The sequence below is a fragment of the Diadema antillarum genome, unplaced genomic scaffold (assembly GCF_040938485.1).
Source record: "Diadema antillarum isolate AM-2024a unplaced genomic scaffold, OU_Dant_1.0 scf00000149, whole genome shotgun sequence".
NCBI classification, from domain to species: domain Eukaryota; kingdom Metazoa; phylum Echinodermata; class Echinoidea; order Diadematoida; family Diadematidae; genus Diadema; species Diadema antillarum.
This window is the reverse complement of record NW_027271038.1, coordinates 937,623-955,522: the sequence shown is the minus strand read 5'-3', so window position 1 is coordinate 955,522 and position 17,900 is coordinate 937,623. Positions and strand designations below refer to the sequence as shown.

Here is a 17,900-nt window from a genome sequence, read left to right as displayed (position 1 = left end):
AGCATTATTTCTTCAGAAGAGAAGAAGCTTATTGGGAGATTGGTGAAAATTGCCATTTTTTACATATTTTTTCCCAGTTATATTTCCTGATTTTAAGGTTGGCATCTATTAGTAAACAGACACCTGTTGGACTAGAGGCTGTTGATACAGATACATTGTAAGTAGACCTAACTTGAAAATGAGGAATCATATCTCATTAGCCAAGTTTTATACTAAATCAAGGGTCAAATAAAGGGCATATAAGATAGTAGGGGTAACAGATGTATTTTTACTGTAAATGTGAAGGCTTCCTAGCTGCTTCCATGATTGACAGGCTGTAAAAGTATCCTCGTATTTCTCTTATCCATATGTGAGCAGAACTACAGAAGCATCTGCCAATCCAATCCAAAGAATTCTTCACACCCTCTTCTATGACCATGTGTGATAAAGGCAAGCAAGTGCACTCTATTGCATCGTATGGAGCAAATCATGTGCCTTCTTCATGCGGTAGGGCCCCCAGGTCCTGTGTGTTTTTTAGCATGAGACATAATATCCCTTATGTCTTTGTCTGTAATACTGTGCAAGATGTATGTAGAGTGGTGAAGCCTATGATGTTGCCTTTGAAATCCTCTGATACAGTGCACTCCTGTTATAACGAACATGGTTATAACGAAATTCTGGTTACAACGAAGTAAAAATTCAGGCTGCAACATTAACCGCTGTATGTTTTTTATTGTTTATTTGTTCGGTTATACCAAATTTCAATATAACGAAAGAAAACTGCCGGTCCCAAGGACATTGTTGAGTCCACTGTAGTTATGAGATCTCATTTGTGTTTCTCGCTAAATAATTATCAAATAAGTTGTGTCATAGACATGGATCTTATAGAAGCCATACCAGAAGAGCCTTTCCTCACTTTAATGAAATCTTGTTGTATCAGAGTTAGGAACATAAGGTTTTACTGGTATCATTGTGCTTTCTTGTATCACATTTCATTCCTTTCTTCTTCTTTTTGCTCTCTCTCTCTCTTTTTCTTCCTTTGGGGAGAGGGAATGGTGCTTGAGAAGTAGTGTAAAAAGGTCTTATAAGAAGATGTCTTCCATGCTTTCACCAGGGTATTAAGTGTTGTGTCACAGAATGGTAACATCACAGTGCCAATGCCAGGAGTGCATGTAGGGTTTCCTGCCCAAGTAGTCTATTTTTACCTTGTAATACTCTTGGTGGTTTTCTTTAGTGTTGACACAAGATGACATGACTTTGTATGGTGAAAAAGATGTTGGGTGTGGTAGACACGATAACATTCATTACATTGATTACTAAGTGAAGAGCCGCAAACTACCCTGTAAGGGCCAGTACTCTCATTCTGATACAGTTTATAATGACCTGATGTGTGACAAAATGAACTAAGTTTATATGAAGAATGCACTGTGATTTGAATGAAGACTGCAGAACTCAGTTGACAGTTCTGGGCCCCATTTCACAAAAGATGTTTAAGGGATCGTATAGTTTTGGTTGAGACATAACTTCGTTTTTCAAACATTTTTCGGTGATATATGAAAAACTTTGTATGAAATATGAAAGAGCATGTAATTCCAAGAGGAATTCAACGATTATTTGATGAAAATTGGCTTTGAAATGGCTGAGATATCCAAAACAGAGTGGTTGTAATAAAAAGTGGGACTCACCTTGTAATTACGATTGCTTTCTTTTACTTTGTTTTTCGATGTCTCAGCCATTCCAAAACCGATTTTCATCAAATAAACTTGAATACCTCTTAGAATGGTATGCTCTGTACTGTATTTCATCAGTGGTTTCTTGGTATCTCGCAAAAAAGTTAAAAGCCCAATCCTCATCTCCACTAATACTATACATTCCCTGTAAGATAGTGACTCTTGCTAGAATTGCAACTTCCCATAGCAACAGCCAATCAGGAAGCTGAATATTTGTCATTACCATCACAATTGGCATTCCAGCAAGAGTTGCTATCCTATCAACTTTTTTATGAAATGATGCCATGATCTCTTGGAAACCAGAGTACAATCAATGTTGCTCAAATGAATATATCAAAAGGAAATAAGCCTCAGAGTTGTGTGATATTCTACTTGACAAAATGGATTATTTCCTATAAATGGATTTGGCCATTCTCTCTAAAATTGCTGAACAGGGTGTCTCTGCAAAGTCTTGAACAGGGTTGGGGATAGATGATTCCTTTGAGAAATCTACTTTCATATTTGTCCTGATGGTCCCACCAAGGGTTGATAGCTCAGCTTTGGAGGACTACAGTCATACCTCTTGCACCCACGATATGGAATTTTCATAATTTGTAGTCTGTGGCAGTTGCAAAGGTACAGGCGGCTTCCATTATAATGAAGTCTCTCGAACCAGCAGTTTTTTCTTTCGTAATCATCAAAATTTTGTTACATCCAAACGGTGTATAAATATATGCAGTGCACTCCCATTATAACGAAATTCCAGTTTTTAATACAACAAACTAAAAATTCAGGCCACAACATTATCTGCTCTCTGTCTTTTATTGTTTATTTGTTCAGTTATAATGAAATCTTGATGTAACAAAAGAAAACTGCTGGTCTTGAGGACTTCATTTTAACGGGAGTCCACTGTATAGACAATAATTTGGGGACCTGAATTTTCACTTTGTTGTAACAAGAGTTTTGTTATTACTGTTTTTGTTTTAAACAGGGGTGCACTGTACTTGGTATTCCTAAAATACTGGCATGTAGTTTATGAGGGCCAATTTGAACATTGAAATGAATGTCATGACCAATGGCATTCCAACTATTTGTAACTTTCCAAGTGCTTGCCAGATTCCACTAAAAAATCTTCATGAATCTATTGTATGTGTATTGATCTCATCCATTTCACATGCTGTTATTATAAATTGCCCTGCAAGTCCTACATGATTAATTCCATTTGTTAGGAACATCTATTTTTGTGAGAAACTTACACTGTCTGCAGTGACACTGAGCATATTCTTTGACTTCATATCAAGACACGAGACTTGTTCTTACAGGCAAGTTTGATTTTCCTTGTCCTGTGTTATGCTGTTACTAATAATTTTCTCTCTGAATTAAAGGACAGCTGTGACTGCATTATCAATATTGAAATGTTGGGTTTATTAGTAATTCTTGTATACATACCATATGTAATCATTTACACATATTCTAATAATTATGTAAACTGGTGCACAAATAAATTTATACAACATGAAGGCATTGTGCAATATAATGAACATTTACAAGAACTTTATACAAATTCATATGATACTCTGCGATTTTTAAATACAATCATTAACAATGGCACATAAAAGCTGCTGCACATGAATCACATTTTGTACATGACTGAGTGACGCATGATTCTGCTGATGTGAGTTTTGCAGGCTTGATGCATAATCTTCACTAGCTCACCTAAGATATTCACATTTTGCACAAATTTATCCAAACATGCACTGTGAATTGTATTGCATTTTTTCTAAATCTGCAAGTGTTTCTTCGTGTTCGAAACATATAACACAGCTAATTTTACATATTAGGACAGTGCTAGATGCAATTCAAAATGAAAAAAAAAAAAGATTATTCAAGAATCAACAGCTAGGATTATATGTTCTTTCCCGTGTTTTAAATTCTCAAAGATGCAACATTATTAATCACCATGATAAAAATGGGTAGAAACTGAAGAATATATATGTCATTCAACAATATCACATATTTCTGTTTGACAAAATGGTGATCATTTCATACAAAGGGTTTCAAAAGATTTTATTTGGGGAAGGGGCACATATTCTTCAGTATCAACACTTGTGATACATGCAGATGTTATGCATTTAGGTGTACATGTACATGTATCAGCCATACAAATTTAATCAATGTGATACAAATTGATTCTGCTGATACCTAATTTTGTCCAATGCTGCTTTTCCAGTAGCAAATGGCCAAAAATGTATGTCTTAATATTGTAGTATCAATGTGAAATATAAAAATCATGCCATCATTCAACTCTCTATTTGAGTGTACACATTTCAAAAACTCCAACATATTCATATCTGATATGTTCTTGTATTATTCACATGCATGGCTAGCCAGCTAACCCCCAAAACAAAAAGTCATCATGCAGTTTTTCATTTATCTTCACAAGCCTCTGCCTTGGGTTAGTTGATAATCCACAATAGACTAAATTCATATATGTACCAGTGTTACAACTGTATGTGTCAAAATTTTGATCTACTAGTATGTGCCTTTTGGTCATATACCGTGCATATCTACTGCTTCAACCACTTCCACCAACAAACTTCTCCAAATTTATTGCATTTTTTGTTTCTAATGCAGTTTGGAATCGGCTCACAGTACTGATGATAATTCTTCACTAAATCTTCTATGATTTGTCTCGCATTAGGTCTCTGAAACATTGCAAATGTCACGAATATACACATTTAAATACATGTACATAAAACAATGAAAAATAGAATAGGAAACACAAAGTGCCATCATAAACCCTAGAATTGTTTCATCTTGAGTACAGTTCAGAGAAAAAGAGTTCATGTAGAAAAACACAAAAGAAGATGTTGCTTTTCAGTATACACCCCCTCTGGATCTTGGATTCGCATCCACTGTGTATGAACAATCACATATTCTGCTCACATCAGTATTGCAACTTATTGTATTGTAACAAGGATAAACCATTGCTGATGCTGATATATGCCATGCTTGAGTGCTAGCCCTCATGAGTTATGCCACTGCCGAAATAAATGGTTTCATTTAATATTGCCTCATCTGCACTCAAATCTTCTGCACTCTTTGATAAAGTGATGTCAAAATTCAAGATGGCTGCAGCTGTATTTTTGCACCAAGGTACAAAATATCTTCCACTGCTATTGCTCTCTGAAGGTGTGTATGGTGAGAGGCTCCAAGTTCTGTTGGTTTGTGGTGCACCATGTCGATTCGTTCTTGGATGAAAAGGACCTACTCAAACAATGCAATCCTTGTTTGCAGTGAAATCAGTGATAAGAGAAAATATCTTCACAAATAATATCACTTCATTATCAATGATAAATTTTACCTTGTACCTAGTCATATTACGTTGAGGAACAACATAAATTGTTTATACATCATGGGTACAGTTGAGATTACAAGGGGGCTATCCTATGTATCCATCAAAATCATGCATTATTTGGAGAACAAAATTACACTGCAGAATGCACGAACATGAGCTGGTTCAATTCTTGGCTACTTCTTCACATCGCAGTAACTGCTGCATTGTAAGTGTACAGTAATGACAATCTATGGAACATCGTCACTTTAATACAGAAACTGTCATAGTAAAGTGATGTTGCATGTGTCACGTAGCATAAGCAACACTTTGAAAGGGGCAATATCAAGAAGACACAAAGTATGTAAAATATGTCTACATCACCAGGGTGAGCCACTGAAATATATAACTTGCAGTGTCAGAATATCAAAAACAGATTTTTCGGTGTGCACCTTCATCTGAAACAGTGAACCTCCTTTGGAGACCATTGTAATTTCCTCATATATTGGGTATCTCATTATATCAGGGACAAAAACAAAAGAATATAAAAGGAATATGACCTGCAAAATGACCTTGTTGTATATCAGGTATCTCACTACAGTGTACTCCCATTATAATGCACACACAGTTACAACGAAAATCCTTTACAGTGAACTCGCAGTATAAGTCCTCGGGACGGGCAGTTTTCTTTCATCGTATCGAAATTTCGTTAAAACCAAAGGAATAAACGACAAAAGACAGAGCGGATAATGTTGCTGCCTGAATTTTTACTTTGTTGCAAACAGAATTATGTCATAACCCTGTTCGTTATATGGGATAGCCATCAACTGATGGCATTCACAATGCGCCATCAATGCACCATTGAAATCATGCAGAAAATAAACAATGTGATGCATGAACGAGATGAATCATCATTTCAAGCTATGGTTTCTGGTCCATTCTCTAAACAGCATGTTCAAAAATTGATGCATCATACCCTGAAGTTTAAACTGTAAAAGTTGCAGTGTAACAGTACTATCATAATATCTATCTTTCTGGTCCATCTTAATTGTCAATAACCCTGGAGACTGCTTGCGGATATTATACATCTGCAGAAACCTATCTTTTTATTTAACATTTTTGAGGCTTAGGACTGATACAGTTCACTGAATGACTGCCTATTTGTCTTTTGCTACAATGAATACAAGTCAAGAAGAAGTCTAGTTTTTGACTGAGTACATCTTCTCTTTTGGATTCCTCAGCAAAAATAAGCAACTAGTCTAAGAAGCTTCAGGTTTGATGAATGACAACATCATCTGCTTTCAGCTGATTCCCTTGATGTGAAAAATGATCATAGAAGAGCGAGCTTGATGGGTGACAGTTACTTTTGTCATATGATTTTTCGGCCAGCATATACAGGCATGACATAAGCTTGCTTGCTATCAAGAAAAGACAAGTTCGATGGCTGACCCACAGAAGCCGCTAGATTCCTCCTCATTCTTGCAAGCATGTCTGGAAAGAAATGAAGGAGAACTACAGCCTACAGCCAGGGGATTCCTTGCCCATCTCGGGGGCTGATTAGAGAGCTGGTTAGGGAGCTGGTTAGGGAGGAGATAGGTTGAAGGATGTGTAGAACAGGATGTACGCTGCAGAGCTCTGTAAACACAAACAAAAAATTTTAATTGAAACACGAGAGCAAACAAACATGGCACTGAAATGAGGCCATTTTTTTCTAAACTGCCATATGCATGCCACCCCTTTACAAGCACATTACATTCATTGAACCCTGACCTTGGGGAATGACCTTTAACCTTTCAAAGGAAACAATACTTCCATTCCTTCTGTCATGTTTTTCATTCATGTGGTTACGTTTCGTTACAGACAGGAAAAGAAATATGGCCCAAGTTAAGCAAACTTTTGACCTTCATTTTTTGTTCTCTTTTTTTTGGGGGGGGGGGGAGTTAAAGGCATACATATTTCATAGTGTTGCTGCTACTAAAATCTTTGCAAGACACATGGGTTTTTTTGGACAAAAATGACAAGCTACTAGTTACATGGTCAAATAAACAATTATCCGAGATATTCCAAATCACATGACTATCTTTCTTTGTAAAGCAATATGACACAACAGAGTGTATTGATTTCCTAACTGTAATCCAGTTGTGTTGGTATCTATATTTTTCAAACGATGCATAAATTACTCTTCAGTTTTTCGTGGAGAGTAGTTCCCTCATCTGACAGCAAGTGAAAAACATTGAAATGACTGACCTTGACAGCACTCTGTGAAGCATCATACACCTCGTGATCATCATATTTGTACCACCGTTTGTTGACAGCATTCTGACAGCAGGCTGTATCTGAAAAGACCAAGCAAAAATACAAATGTATTTACTCCCTTTTGTTAGCAGTCTATATATCCTCACAAAGAATTACTGATATGAATCATACAATGCAGGAACTTAAGAGAAAATATGAAAACAGAAAGAAATAGCACTGCACTATATGAATGCATGAGAAGAACGATGAGGCATTTATAGAGCTGGTACTGTGGGAATCCATGGAGTTGTAAGGCTAGCCCAGCTTGGATAATATATTCCAGGATCCCATGAACGAAAAGTGTCCAGCTTTATTACTGATCTCTGAATTAAGTACACACCCAGCCGAAGAATCTTGAGTGGAATGAACTGTTACCAATAAGCATACACTCTGATGCACATATTCACTGACGGCACCATTCACAGTTTTCTCAAAGATACCTCAATGGGCAGCGAATGAAGATTGATCCAACAGGACCACCCATGTTTCCCCATTCTACCAGGGATTAAAAGATGAATCATTTTAAAAATGATTAAAATGATTCTCTCTTTATTGTAATTCACGTCCACAAGCTATTAAGAACCACCTACCAGTAGATGAACATCTAGCTGTAGATGACAGACTCAATTCCCACTGGTTCCGTTTTCTGACATGTTTGTTAAAATACAAATACACTTGTACAGGGGCACCAATTGATTAAAAAAAAATCACAGCACATTTTCTCACCTCTGCATTAACATTCTCTTGCTTTCAACCATCTACCACTTTGACCTTCTACAGCTATTCACTGATACATAATATATTTCTTACAAGAAGACAGCAAGAAATGAGCACTTCAACCCCACTTACATTAAGACTGGGAATTTGATGTACAGCTGTACTTCCACTGTACAACAACATGGGCAACTAAGTGGTATTTTAAGCACAATATGGCAAGACTGAATTCTGTGATGAAGCAAGCCCCACTTACAGTGGCCCCCATCCAGTGTGCCTGTGTGGTTTGAGACTCCATAGAGCTGATAGGTGCCATGCCTCTCTGGACCAATCACGAATCGATCCAAGTTAAACTCTGCAATGGGGAAGTCCACGTAAGTCTGGAGCTTTTGACGCCACATACCCTCATAGTAGAACCTAATGTAGAGAAGACAGAGAATCATTCTTTTAGTACTTCATTTCACTTTTTTTTTTGGGGGGGGGGGGAGAATAATGATGGTGACAATAAGTAAAGCAACATATATTTAAAACATAATCAGATACAAGATGTCACACATACAAAGTGAACTGAAGTTTGATAAATTGAACGGGATGGGGAGAATGCCTGATGCCATCTGAAAAACTCAAAAGACATTTTTATACACTAAGTTCTCACTAAAATTAGTATTACTCCTCTCAGGAGAAAAATAGTAATTTCCTACCTTTGGAGACGATATAATACAGCTCATTAGTGTTACGAGGGGTATCCTTTTTGTTGAGTCTATAATTTTACATATCAGTCAACTTGCAAATATGATGAAAATAAAAACACCTCAACATATACCAATATGTAGCACTTCATCCACAGAACTAGCCTTTTGTCAAGGCCCTCTCGCTGTATGGTGAAGAGACTCCAGTCAAGAGGGACAGCGAGAGGGCCTTGACAAAAGGCTACCACAGAACTGGCCATATTACCGCTTGAGATGGATGAGAAGTAATTTAGGAAGTCTCCATATCAGGATGGTCTTCTTGGAGTTGCGGTTGGTCTTGCAGTGAGAGCAGTGAGTGGCATTGTCTCCGGACAGCTTCTCTGGCTGCGAGAATCTCACTAGGCAGTCCTACAGGAGAAAGAATGGGGCACTTTCTACTTAGTACTCAAAGAACAGGTTTTATGGTGATATTACACAGATATTTGAAGATAAGTCAGACTGTGAATAATCTTGTAATCTTAGCACAATTAACATGCATATGAAAGCTACAGACACGCTAAGCATAGAATAAGAACAAAACAGACACAGGGCCATGATTGAAGTAATAGCCACTTCAAATGAATGAGCAGTTTACAAAACAATTTGTAATGTAAAAGTCATTGCAACATCAATGTGACAATACAGAAATATATGAGCATTTCTTTCTTAATGAATACAAGCACATTCTTGAATTTGTTGAAGTCCAAAGCTGCATAAACCAATCTCATCCAGTTATACCAGTATGCTGATTTACATGACATTACAAATATGATCCTCTTACACATACCTACCAAAAAAGTCAAAAAAGGTACCTCCTTACTTCAAAGACAATGTAATGTAATGCTCTCCTCTACAATGTGTCACAACTCTGAAACCGAGAAATAGAAATGGCCTTTACAGCAAAGGATTTGGCCAGCCTTGAAAAGCATTGTGCACGCATAATGTACAAAGGATTTGAGACTGTCCTGCTACACACACAAGCCCACAGACCATGTAGCAAATTATTATGGCTGACTCTTGGATAGTCTTGAAGTCACAAAGTGGCATCCTCAAGTGAGAGTACCTCGTAATCTCCACCAAACCTATTTGTCCCCGCCGAACGAGTTCGAGCAGGGGACTATGAAACGGGCTCCGTACGTGTGTGTGTCTGTGTGTCCGTGTGTCCGTGTGTCCGTCTGTCCGTCCGTGTGTGATCAAAATGTTCAAAATGCTACTCCTTCACCATTTCTAACCCGATTTTGATTCTGTTTGCTTTATATGATAGCACTACATGGGAGCTTTGAAACTTCTATACAGAATTTCAGTTGTGACCTTTGACCTTGACCATTGACCTATATTGTACATTTTGCTTCAAAATGCTACTCCTTCGCCATTTCTAACCCGATTTTGATTCCGTTTGCTTTATATGATGGCACTAGGTGAGGGCTTCAAAACTTCTACACAGAATTTTGACCTTTGACTTCTTTGACCTTTGACCTTGATTTTTGACCTATATTGTACATTGCCTACAAAATGCTACTCCTTCGCCATTTCTAACCCGATTTTGATTCTGTTTGCTTTATATGATGGCACTAGGTGAGGGCTTCAAAACTTCTACACAGAATTTTGACCTTTGACTTCTTTGACCTTTGACCTTGAACATTGACCTATATTGTACATTTTGCTACAAAATGCTTCTCCTTCGCCATTTGTAACCCGATTTCAATTCTGTTTGCTTTAAGTGATGGCACTAGGTGAGGGCTTCAAAACTTCTACTCAGAATTTTGACCTTTGACTTCTTTGACCTCTGACCTTGATTTTTGACCTGTATTGTACATTTTGCTACCAAATGCTGCTCCTTCGCCATTTCTAACCCGATTTCGATTCCGTTTGCTTTATGTGATGGCACTAGGTGAGGGCTTCAAAACTTCTACACAGAATTTTGACCTTTGACTTCTTTGACCTTTGACCTTGATTTTTTACCTATATTGTACATTGGCTACAAAATGCTACTCCTTCGCCATTTCTAACCCGATTTTGATTCCGTTTGCTTTATGTGATGGCACTAGGTGAGGGCTTCAAAACTTCTACATAGAATTTTGACCTTTGACTTCTTTGACCTTTGACCTTGATCTTTTTACCTATATTGTACATTTTGCTACTAAATGCTACTTCCGGCGGGGACATATATTACGCACCGCGTAATTTCTACTTTTCCTTGTTGCATTTGAAACAAGGTTGGTAGCATAAACCCCTCCATGAGGATATCAGTCTCAATCTGATTTCATCAGGCAGTACAGAGGACAACAGCAAATCAAAAGGTAAAATCATCATCATCGTCATCGTCGTCATCGTCATCGTCATCATTGTCATCATCATCATTATAATCATTCAGTTCATTCTTTTTCCCCCGTATACCTACATGCCTCTATTCCCAAATACAATCAGACATGAAGTTACGTTTATCATCAGATGCATTGTTCCTCCAAACACCCAGAGTAAAACATGGATGGGGTGATCATGCTTTCTTTGTTATGGGACCAAAATTGTGGAATCGGTCACCTATTCAGTTATCTGCAGAAACATTCAAATCCGAACTTAAAATGTATCCTGTTCCTCTTACACTGAGGACTATAACTGCAATCTGTAATGTTCGGAAGAAGTGTATTCTTTATCTGGTATGTGTTTGTTTGTTGTTTGCATTTTCTTCTCTGTTGTCATGTTTGAATATGTATATATCTTTTAATATTTTGAAGTGCCATGAGCACCAAAAAGTGGACCTGTGCGCTACACAAGTAGGCACTCTTATTATTATTAAAAGGTAAAATGAAAGAAAAAGGAAACCCACTCACATTGAGTGTACACTTGCTATTGGAGGGTATGGGGAGGGAGAGGTACATGAAGGCCTCAAACTTGACAGACTTGTTGTGGCAGGACAAGCACTCAACGGTGGACTTGAACTGGCCCTGGAAGAGAGAGACGATGATGGAGCGGTTCAGTCTCTCATGGTTCTCCCACGACAAGCTGGCCGCTTTCTTGTCGGGATACTTGCTGAAGTCCTCCTCCTTCACATACTCCCGCTTTGTCACCTAGTTTGGAGGATGGGGGGGTTAGAGATAAGGAGATATTGAGAAAAAAGATTGAGATATAGAAAAAGAAGAGAGAGAGAGAGAGAGATGGAGAGGAATGGGGAAAGTGAGTTTTATATTCCATTCATTCAGACTGGTTCCATAGGTAAATTTGGACTCACAAAGACAGCGATGCATACTGCAAACACACACACACACATATACTGCAATGAAAATTGCAGACATAATTTCTCATGCCAAACGATATTTCATCGCTACACATCCTTATCTTACATACATAGTCTAAAGAGAAGGAGTTACAAAAAAAAGCATAGAAATTTGCGCTACTCCCTGCTGCCTGTAATCAATCAATGCCCATCCTGGTGAATTCGCACAAGTATCATTTATCATTATCACACCAAGGATTGGCACAAAGTTTGGTACGTTGCGGCACACTGGCATAAATGACATTCCATCAGGATATCATCCGTAAGTATTTCACACATTGCGTCCAAAGTTCAAGAAAACTCATGATCTAAGAATCTAAACATGGCCTCACATTCATTCTGAGCAGCTCAGAAATGAGGATGCTGGGTTTACTTTTGCCAAAGGCTTTCCAGGTCTGGAAAAAAACCTAACATCAAAGTGGCAATGAGACTTTCAGCATTTCCAATGATTTGCTGAATGAGTTATTAAAGTGAGATAGTCTATGGTGCAAAATTCCCTTCGCTTATAACAAAATTATGAGATAACAAAATAAATGCCAGTCCAAAGGACTTCAATCGCCCGTATTTTATATGAATCAAGCAAAAAGAGCATTATTATGATTTTTAAATTTTTTCAAAGAGATAGTACAGTATTGGTGGAGATGAGGATTGGGCTTTTAGTCGACAGTACAGAGCATACCATTCCAAGAGGTAGTCAAAGTTTATTTGATGAAAATTGGTTTTGGAATGGCTGAACCATCTAAAAGCAAAGTAAAACAAAGCAATCATGATAAAAGGTGATTTCCACCTTTCATCAGGATCGATCTGTTTTGGATATCGCAGCCATTTCAAAACCAATTTTCATCAAATAAATGGCGAATTCCTCTGGGAATTACATGTTCTTTCACATTTCATGAGAGGTTTCTCGTTATCTCACCAAAAAATGTTAGAAACATGAAATTAGGTCTTGACCAAAACTATACGATCCCTTTAAACTGGCATGGATTGATGCTGGTTTGTATCAAACCTGATTAAGGTCTTCATGTAGTCCGTCAAGTAGAAAGAGCAGGAATTCCTGGGAGTCATGATGGTGGCCAATGTGCTTGCGAAATTCAGGAACATACTTGGTCACTGTGTCCCTCAGGTCTCTAGGTGCCACTGACCGATACTGACCGGACCAGACTGCCTTTACCACGATGGCAAATTCCTCTGCCACTTCTCCACCCCGCCCTAAAGGGTTTTTTCTGTAACACGAGTACAAACATCGATGCAAGTCAGCATATCACTGAATGTTTTTGTACACAGAATTATTTCTATAATTATTGACAGAAACAGAAATTGAAATTTTCTTCATATGACTTTTTGATATATTGAACATATTCTATCATTATATGTAAACTATTTTTGTTTAAACACTTTAGTTAATAACACAGTTTTATGTAATTATTAGAAAGGAACAACAATCTCAAACACCAAGAGTTTTGCACACATTTGAGGATAATTGCAAATATTCATGACAGTGGATGGAGCGAGCAACTTTTGATCAACTGTACACCATCAAATTTAATCAATGGACAATAGATTTTCTCTCCACCCCAGAACAATGCCCTTTCAATAAATGTAACTTTTCCAGAACCACATAAACACAGACAGACAAACAAACAACCTTTGGTCATTTGGTTGTTTGTGTTTTCTTTTGTGGTAGCTGTTTTTTACTTGGTTGTTGCTGTTTTCACAGTCATATGAAATCCAAGGCAATTTTTTCCCTGTCCCTTTGAAAGTCACCACTGAAAGTAAATCAACCCTGCATAATTCTCCATGCTTCAACACAAATGCTTCTTGCCATTTTGAAATCATAATACATCTTCAGTCACTCTTACGAGTCAATCTAAGACTCAAGCAGGCAATAGTTACAGCACTTGTCACAGGCTGCCCTGATGAAGACTAACCTGTTAATGTGAGGCAGGTAGTTGTCCATGATGAAGTATTTTGCCAGCGGTGTAGTGTTACTCAGACATTGAATCACAGAGTTCATGAAGCATGTGTTGCCAAGGTTACGCAGACCAGTCAAAGCACGCCCCTGCAGTTGAGAGACATAGAAAGCCAACAGTATAATAACTGCAATATCTTAGCTGCATAAATGCAATGCTCATATAAATAAGAGTTATGATACTGAGCTGTTGAAACTTGTATCCTATAAACATACCCACAACCTTTGTTTCTCCACAGATGCATTAACACTGCAAGCCTCATCACATTAAAAAAAAGACAAAAAGGACCGCCTATTTGCATGTGAATTGCCAAAATTGTTTAATAATTCACCTCTACGAAAAAGAAATTAAACATCAAAGACTATTTTTAAATCTAAATGCGCTTTTATTCAAACATCTGCATTTTGTGATACCAAGTAGATCAAGAACGTCAGAAATTAAATTATTATTATTATCATCATACAATCAATATGTTGATAAAAAAAGTCGATACGAAAGTATATAAATTAAAACTTTGCAGTCATATAATCAAAGTCAAACAGCGTTGATGCTGGTCAATGATTTCTCTTAAACAAACAAACAAACACACACAAGCAAGAGCAAGCAAGCAAATATGCGTCACCTTACTTTGTAAACCAGAATAGACTCTCACTTACTTGATTCCCAAAAATAGGGTTGAGATTGCGCACTCTGTTTGGATAGGCTGATTTGAACTGGGTAATCTGCTGCGGAGGTCTGGAAAACAGTGGAGGATAAAGACATGAAAAGAGTTACACTATGTGTACTATGTGCACAATGTACAGGACACAAAAAGACGTCACATCGGCACTGTGTTACAGTCTATTACAGTCATAACTGGTGTTCATGGATATAATGACCCATTTCTAAGCTATACATTACACCACAGCATCTACCACAAACTATGACACACAGTACAGATTTTTCGAAGATCAGACTTTTCACCATCTCTCAATTACATGTATATGTAGTAGGAGATAATGCACAAATTAATCAGCACTTATATCAATAGACAGTCAGCAATCCCAAAGTCAACTGATAAGATCTTGGAGTACACAAAACTTCTAATTATTTTCAAGTGCATGGGGTCACAAAGAACTCCTTTAACCAGTCTATATGACCATGCACACGGAATGTACAAGGAAGCCTTTAACCCTATTCTACTGGGCTATTTGAGACCACGTTTTTACTGAGGGGGGGTCAATTTGACCCCCCCTTCAGATCTCGGCCGCCGATCGCGCGATCGCCGCGAAATTTTGCCTGAAGATAGAGCTGGATGTCAACTACAAGATTACATGGTCATACAATAGAAAAATGTTGCCTTTCTATTTTTAATAAATTAATTATGCAAATTTGTGCATGAAATCATATTTTCACCTATAACTCCATTAAAAAGACTGGAGGATTGCTAAATTTTTGTGTCAGAATTCCTCAAGACACATCAAACAATTTTTGTGTAAAAAAAATAGCACAATCGATATCAATTTCTTTTGTTTTTTATTGTTTTGTTAATTTCTTATGTATTTTATTGTTTTTTCGACCTTTTGTTTTCTATTGTTTTTTTGCCAAAATTTGTTGCAAGCACTTTTTCAGGCTTATCTACACTAGAATTGATTAATTTCAATGGTTAAAAGCTGATATAATCTAATTTATATCAATTTAACCGAAAACCACAATTTGCAGTGGATTTGCACACGATATCATGAATTTGAGCTGTTTTTTGGTTGACATGCATATGCAAAACATTATGTAACTTCAAAACGGTGTACCCGGACGTCGCAAATTTGGTCTCAAAATATGCGGGAGACTTCAATGAAAAAAGTCGTGAAACGACGCGGCAAAATCTTTGCGCGTTGCGAAATCGTGGCGCGAAACGTCGAGGGGGGGATCAATTTGACCCCCCCCCAGTTAGAATAGGGTTAAATCACCTTGTGGCATGTACCGGTAGTTAAATTCTCGAGCACTATAATACATACATATATGATTTCAAGCAGTGTTTTCTCCTTTTTTTTATTGCAAGAAACTATTAAAGTGATTGGCAAAATTTTGATCACACATTATATTCATCTACAATTATTTGCATAGATATGCATTATTGAGGATCAATGTTAAAGATGCATTGCATTTACTGCCAAAAAAAAAGAAAAGCTGCAAGCTCTCTCATGAAATAATCAGTCATAGATATGCATTCATAGACATTGATCATAAAACAGGTTAAGTGCTATTTTCACACATTTTGAAGTAAGTCCATCATCTGATAGAGAAAAACAAAACTGTTTCAATAGTGCCTTACAAGGAACATTTTGCAAAGTTACAATTAGAAATACAATAATTTCTTATCATTTACCTTGTTTTTGTGGCAGGTTTGATCACACATATCTCAAATTGACAGGAATATAGTTAACTCCTTTTGCGATCAAACTCTTCATATAAAGATGCTTATGCAAAAAAAAAAAAAAAAAAAAAAAAAAAAAAAAAAATATATATATATATATATATATATATATATAGAGAGAGAGAGAGAGAGTCAAACCTGTCTTAGCGGCCGCCTCTCTATAGTGGCCACCTGCTTATAGCGGCCACTGAAAAATCCCTCGCACAAAATTGCTGTATTATAGACCCTTTATATAGCAGCCACTTGCCTAACGCGGCCAGCGGCCACTCATTTTGTATCCCATGGTGAATATCTACCTGCGTATAGCGGGCCACAAAAATTCAGCTGAACCATTAAATCAGCCGTGAATACGATGTCTTTTATGTTCATTGCGTGAATTCTACCGATTCCTAGCTCAGTCACAATCACACTCGTGACACACACACAATTGACAAAATTAACACAGCTCTTTGCCACGAAAACCCGTTTTACCACTAACTTGACTACATAGATTAGATTTAGGATTCAGTAATGCCGCCCTGAATAGATGCTACAAAGGCAAATTAGACAACTCCTAATAACATGGTAGAATTTTACTATAAAGTGCCGGCTAGTCAGTGTTTAAGTCCCTTTGAATAAGGACAATATGATACTTGTCTGGATACCGTTTGTTGTTTACATAAGCTTCACACATGATCATGAATCTACATCGAACTCAGCACTCGTGAACCCCGTTCATGCAAATCGGTACAAACCAGAGCATGCAGTTCCGGCCTCAGGCCCAAAATTTGGTGTTTTTTAAATCAAAAGAACAGAAGAGGCAAAGGAAAAAAAAAAGAAGTCAATTGTACAACAAAAATTCCCATTATAGCCGAACATGCAAACTTATTTGCTTGTTGCAGTTGTGTTGTTTTTTAAATAACATGTGGTATTTTCAGCTACAGTATTATAAAATGCAAGTATTAAAATTCAAAATGGCCACCATCCTGTCTATAGCATCCACCCTGTCTATAGCGGCCACTTTTGTTGTTTCCCTTGGGTGGCCGCTATAGACAGGTTTAACTGTACATATATGATTAATGACAAATATCATTGTTGTACCTCTCTATGGGCTTGCTGGACCTATCAACAGTAGGAACTGGCATAGTAAAGGGGCTCCGATCTCCTTCCTTCATCACCATCTGGGCAACGTTGGGGGAGGAGAGGGACCTCTTGAGGCCACTGGACTTGCTGGACGGCTCGGAAGATTCCGACTTGAGAGGCTCGCGCCTCACCTGGCCAGGTGTGGTGTTGGAGGACTTCGGTGGAGCACTGCTGCCTGTAGCAACAGAAGTCATGACACAGGTAACTCTTTCAGTACCGTTGCAAACATAACATAATTTTACATACAATGTCAATAGCCTCGTTGGGATGCTGGTCCTGAAAGGGTTACATCTTGTCATCTCCATGGCAACCTGTCTATAGCAGCAGCTTGTGTTGAGAGGTCAAGAAGATTGTCATGTTAA

General features: G+C 37.6%; 1 protein-coding gene across 1 annotated transcript in view; it reads right to left on the bottom strand.

Moving 5' to 3' along the window:
- Window positions 1-6,153: 6,153 nt before the first annotated feature.
- Window positions 6,154-17,900, bottom strand: part of LOC139721751 (ubiquitin carboxyl-terminal hydrolase 8-like) — a 33,293-nt gene continuing 21,546 nt past the window's right edge. The window contains exons 11-19 of the mRNA XM_071633073.1: window positions 17,497-17,713; window positions 14,660-14,738; window positions 13,962-14,092; window positions 13,040-13,256; window positions 11,591-11,827; window positions 8,986-9,128; window positions 8,288-8,448; window positions 7,270-7,358; window positions 6,154-6,657 (exon numbers count right to left, since the gene is read on the bottom strand). Coding sequence (XP_071489174.1) covers window positions 6,604-6,657; window positions 7,270-7,358; window positions 8,288-8,448; window positions 8,986-9,128; window positions 11,591-11,827; window positions 13,040-13,256; window positions 13,962-14,092; window positions 14,660-14,738; window positions 17,497-17,713 — 1,328 coding nt within the window. The 3' untranslated portion in view covers window positions 6,154-6,603. The remainder of the gene's footprint in view (window positions 6,658-7,269; window positions 7,359-8,287; window positions 8,449-8,985; window positions 9,129-11,590; window positions 11,828-13,039; window positions 13,257-13,961; window positions 14,093-14,659; window positions 14,739-17,496; window positions 17,714-17,900) is intronic.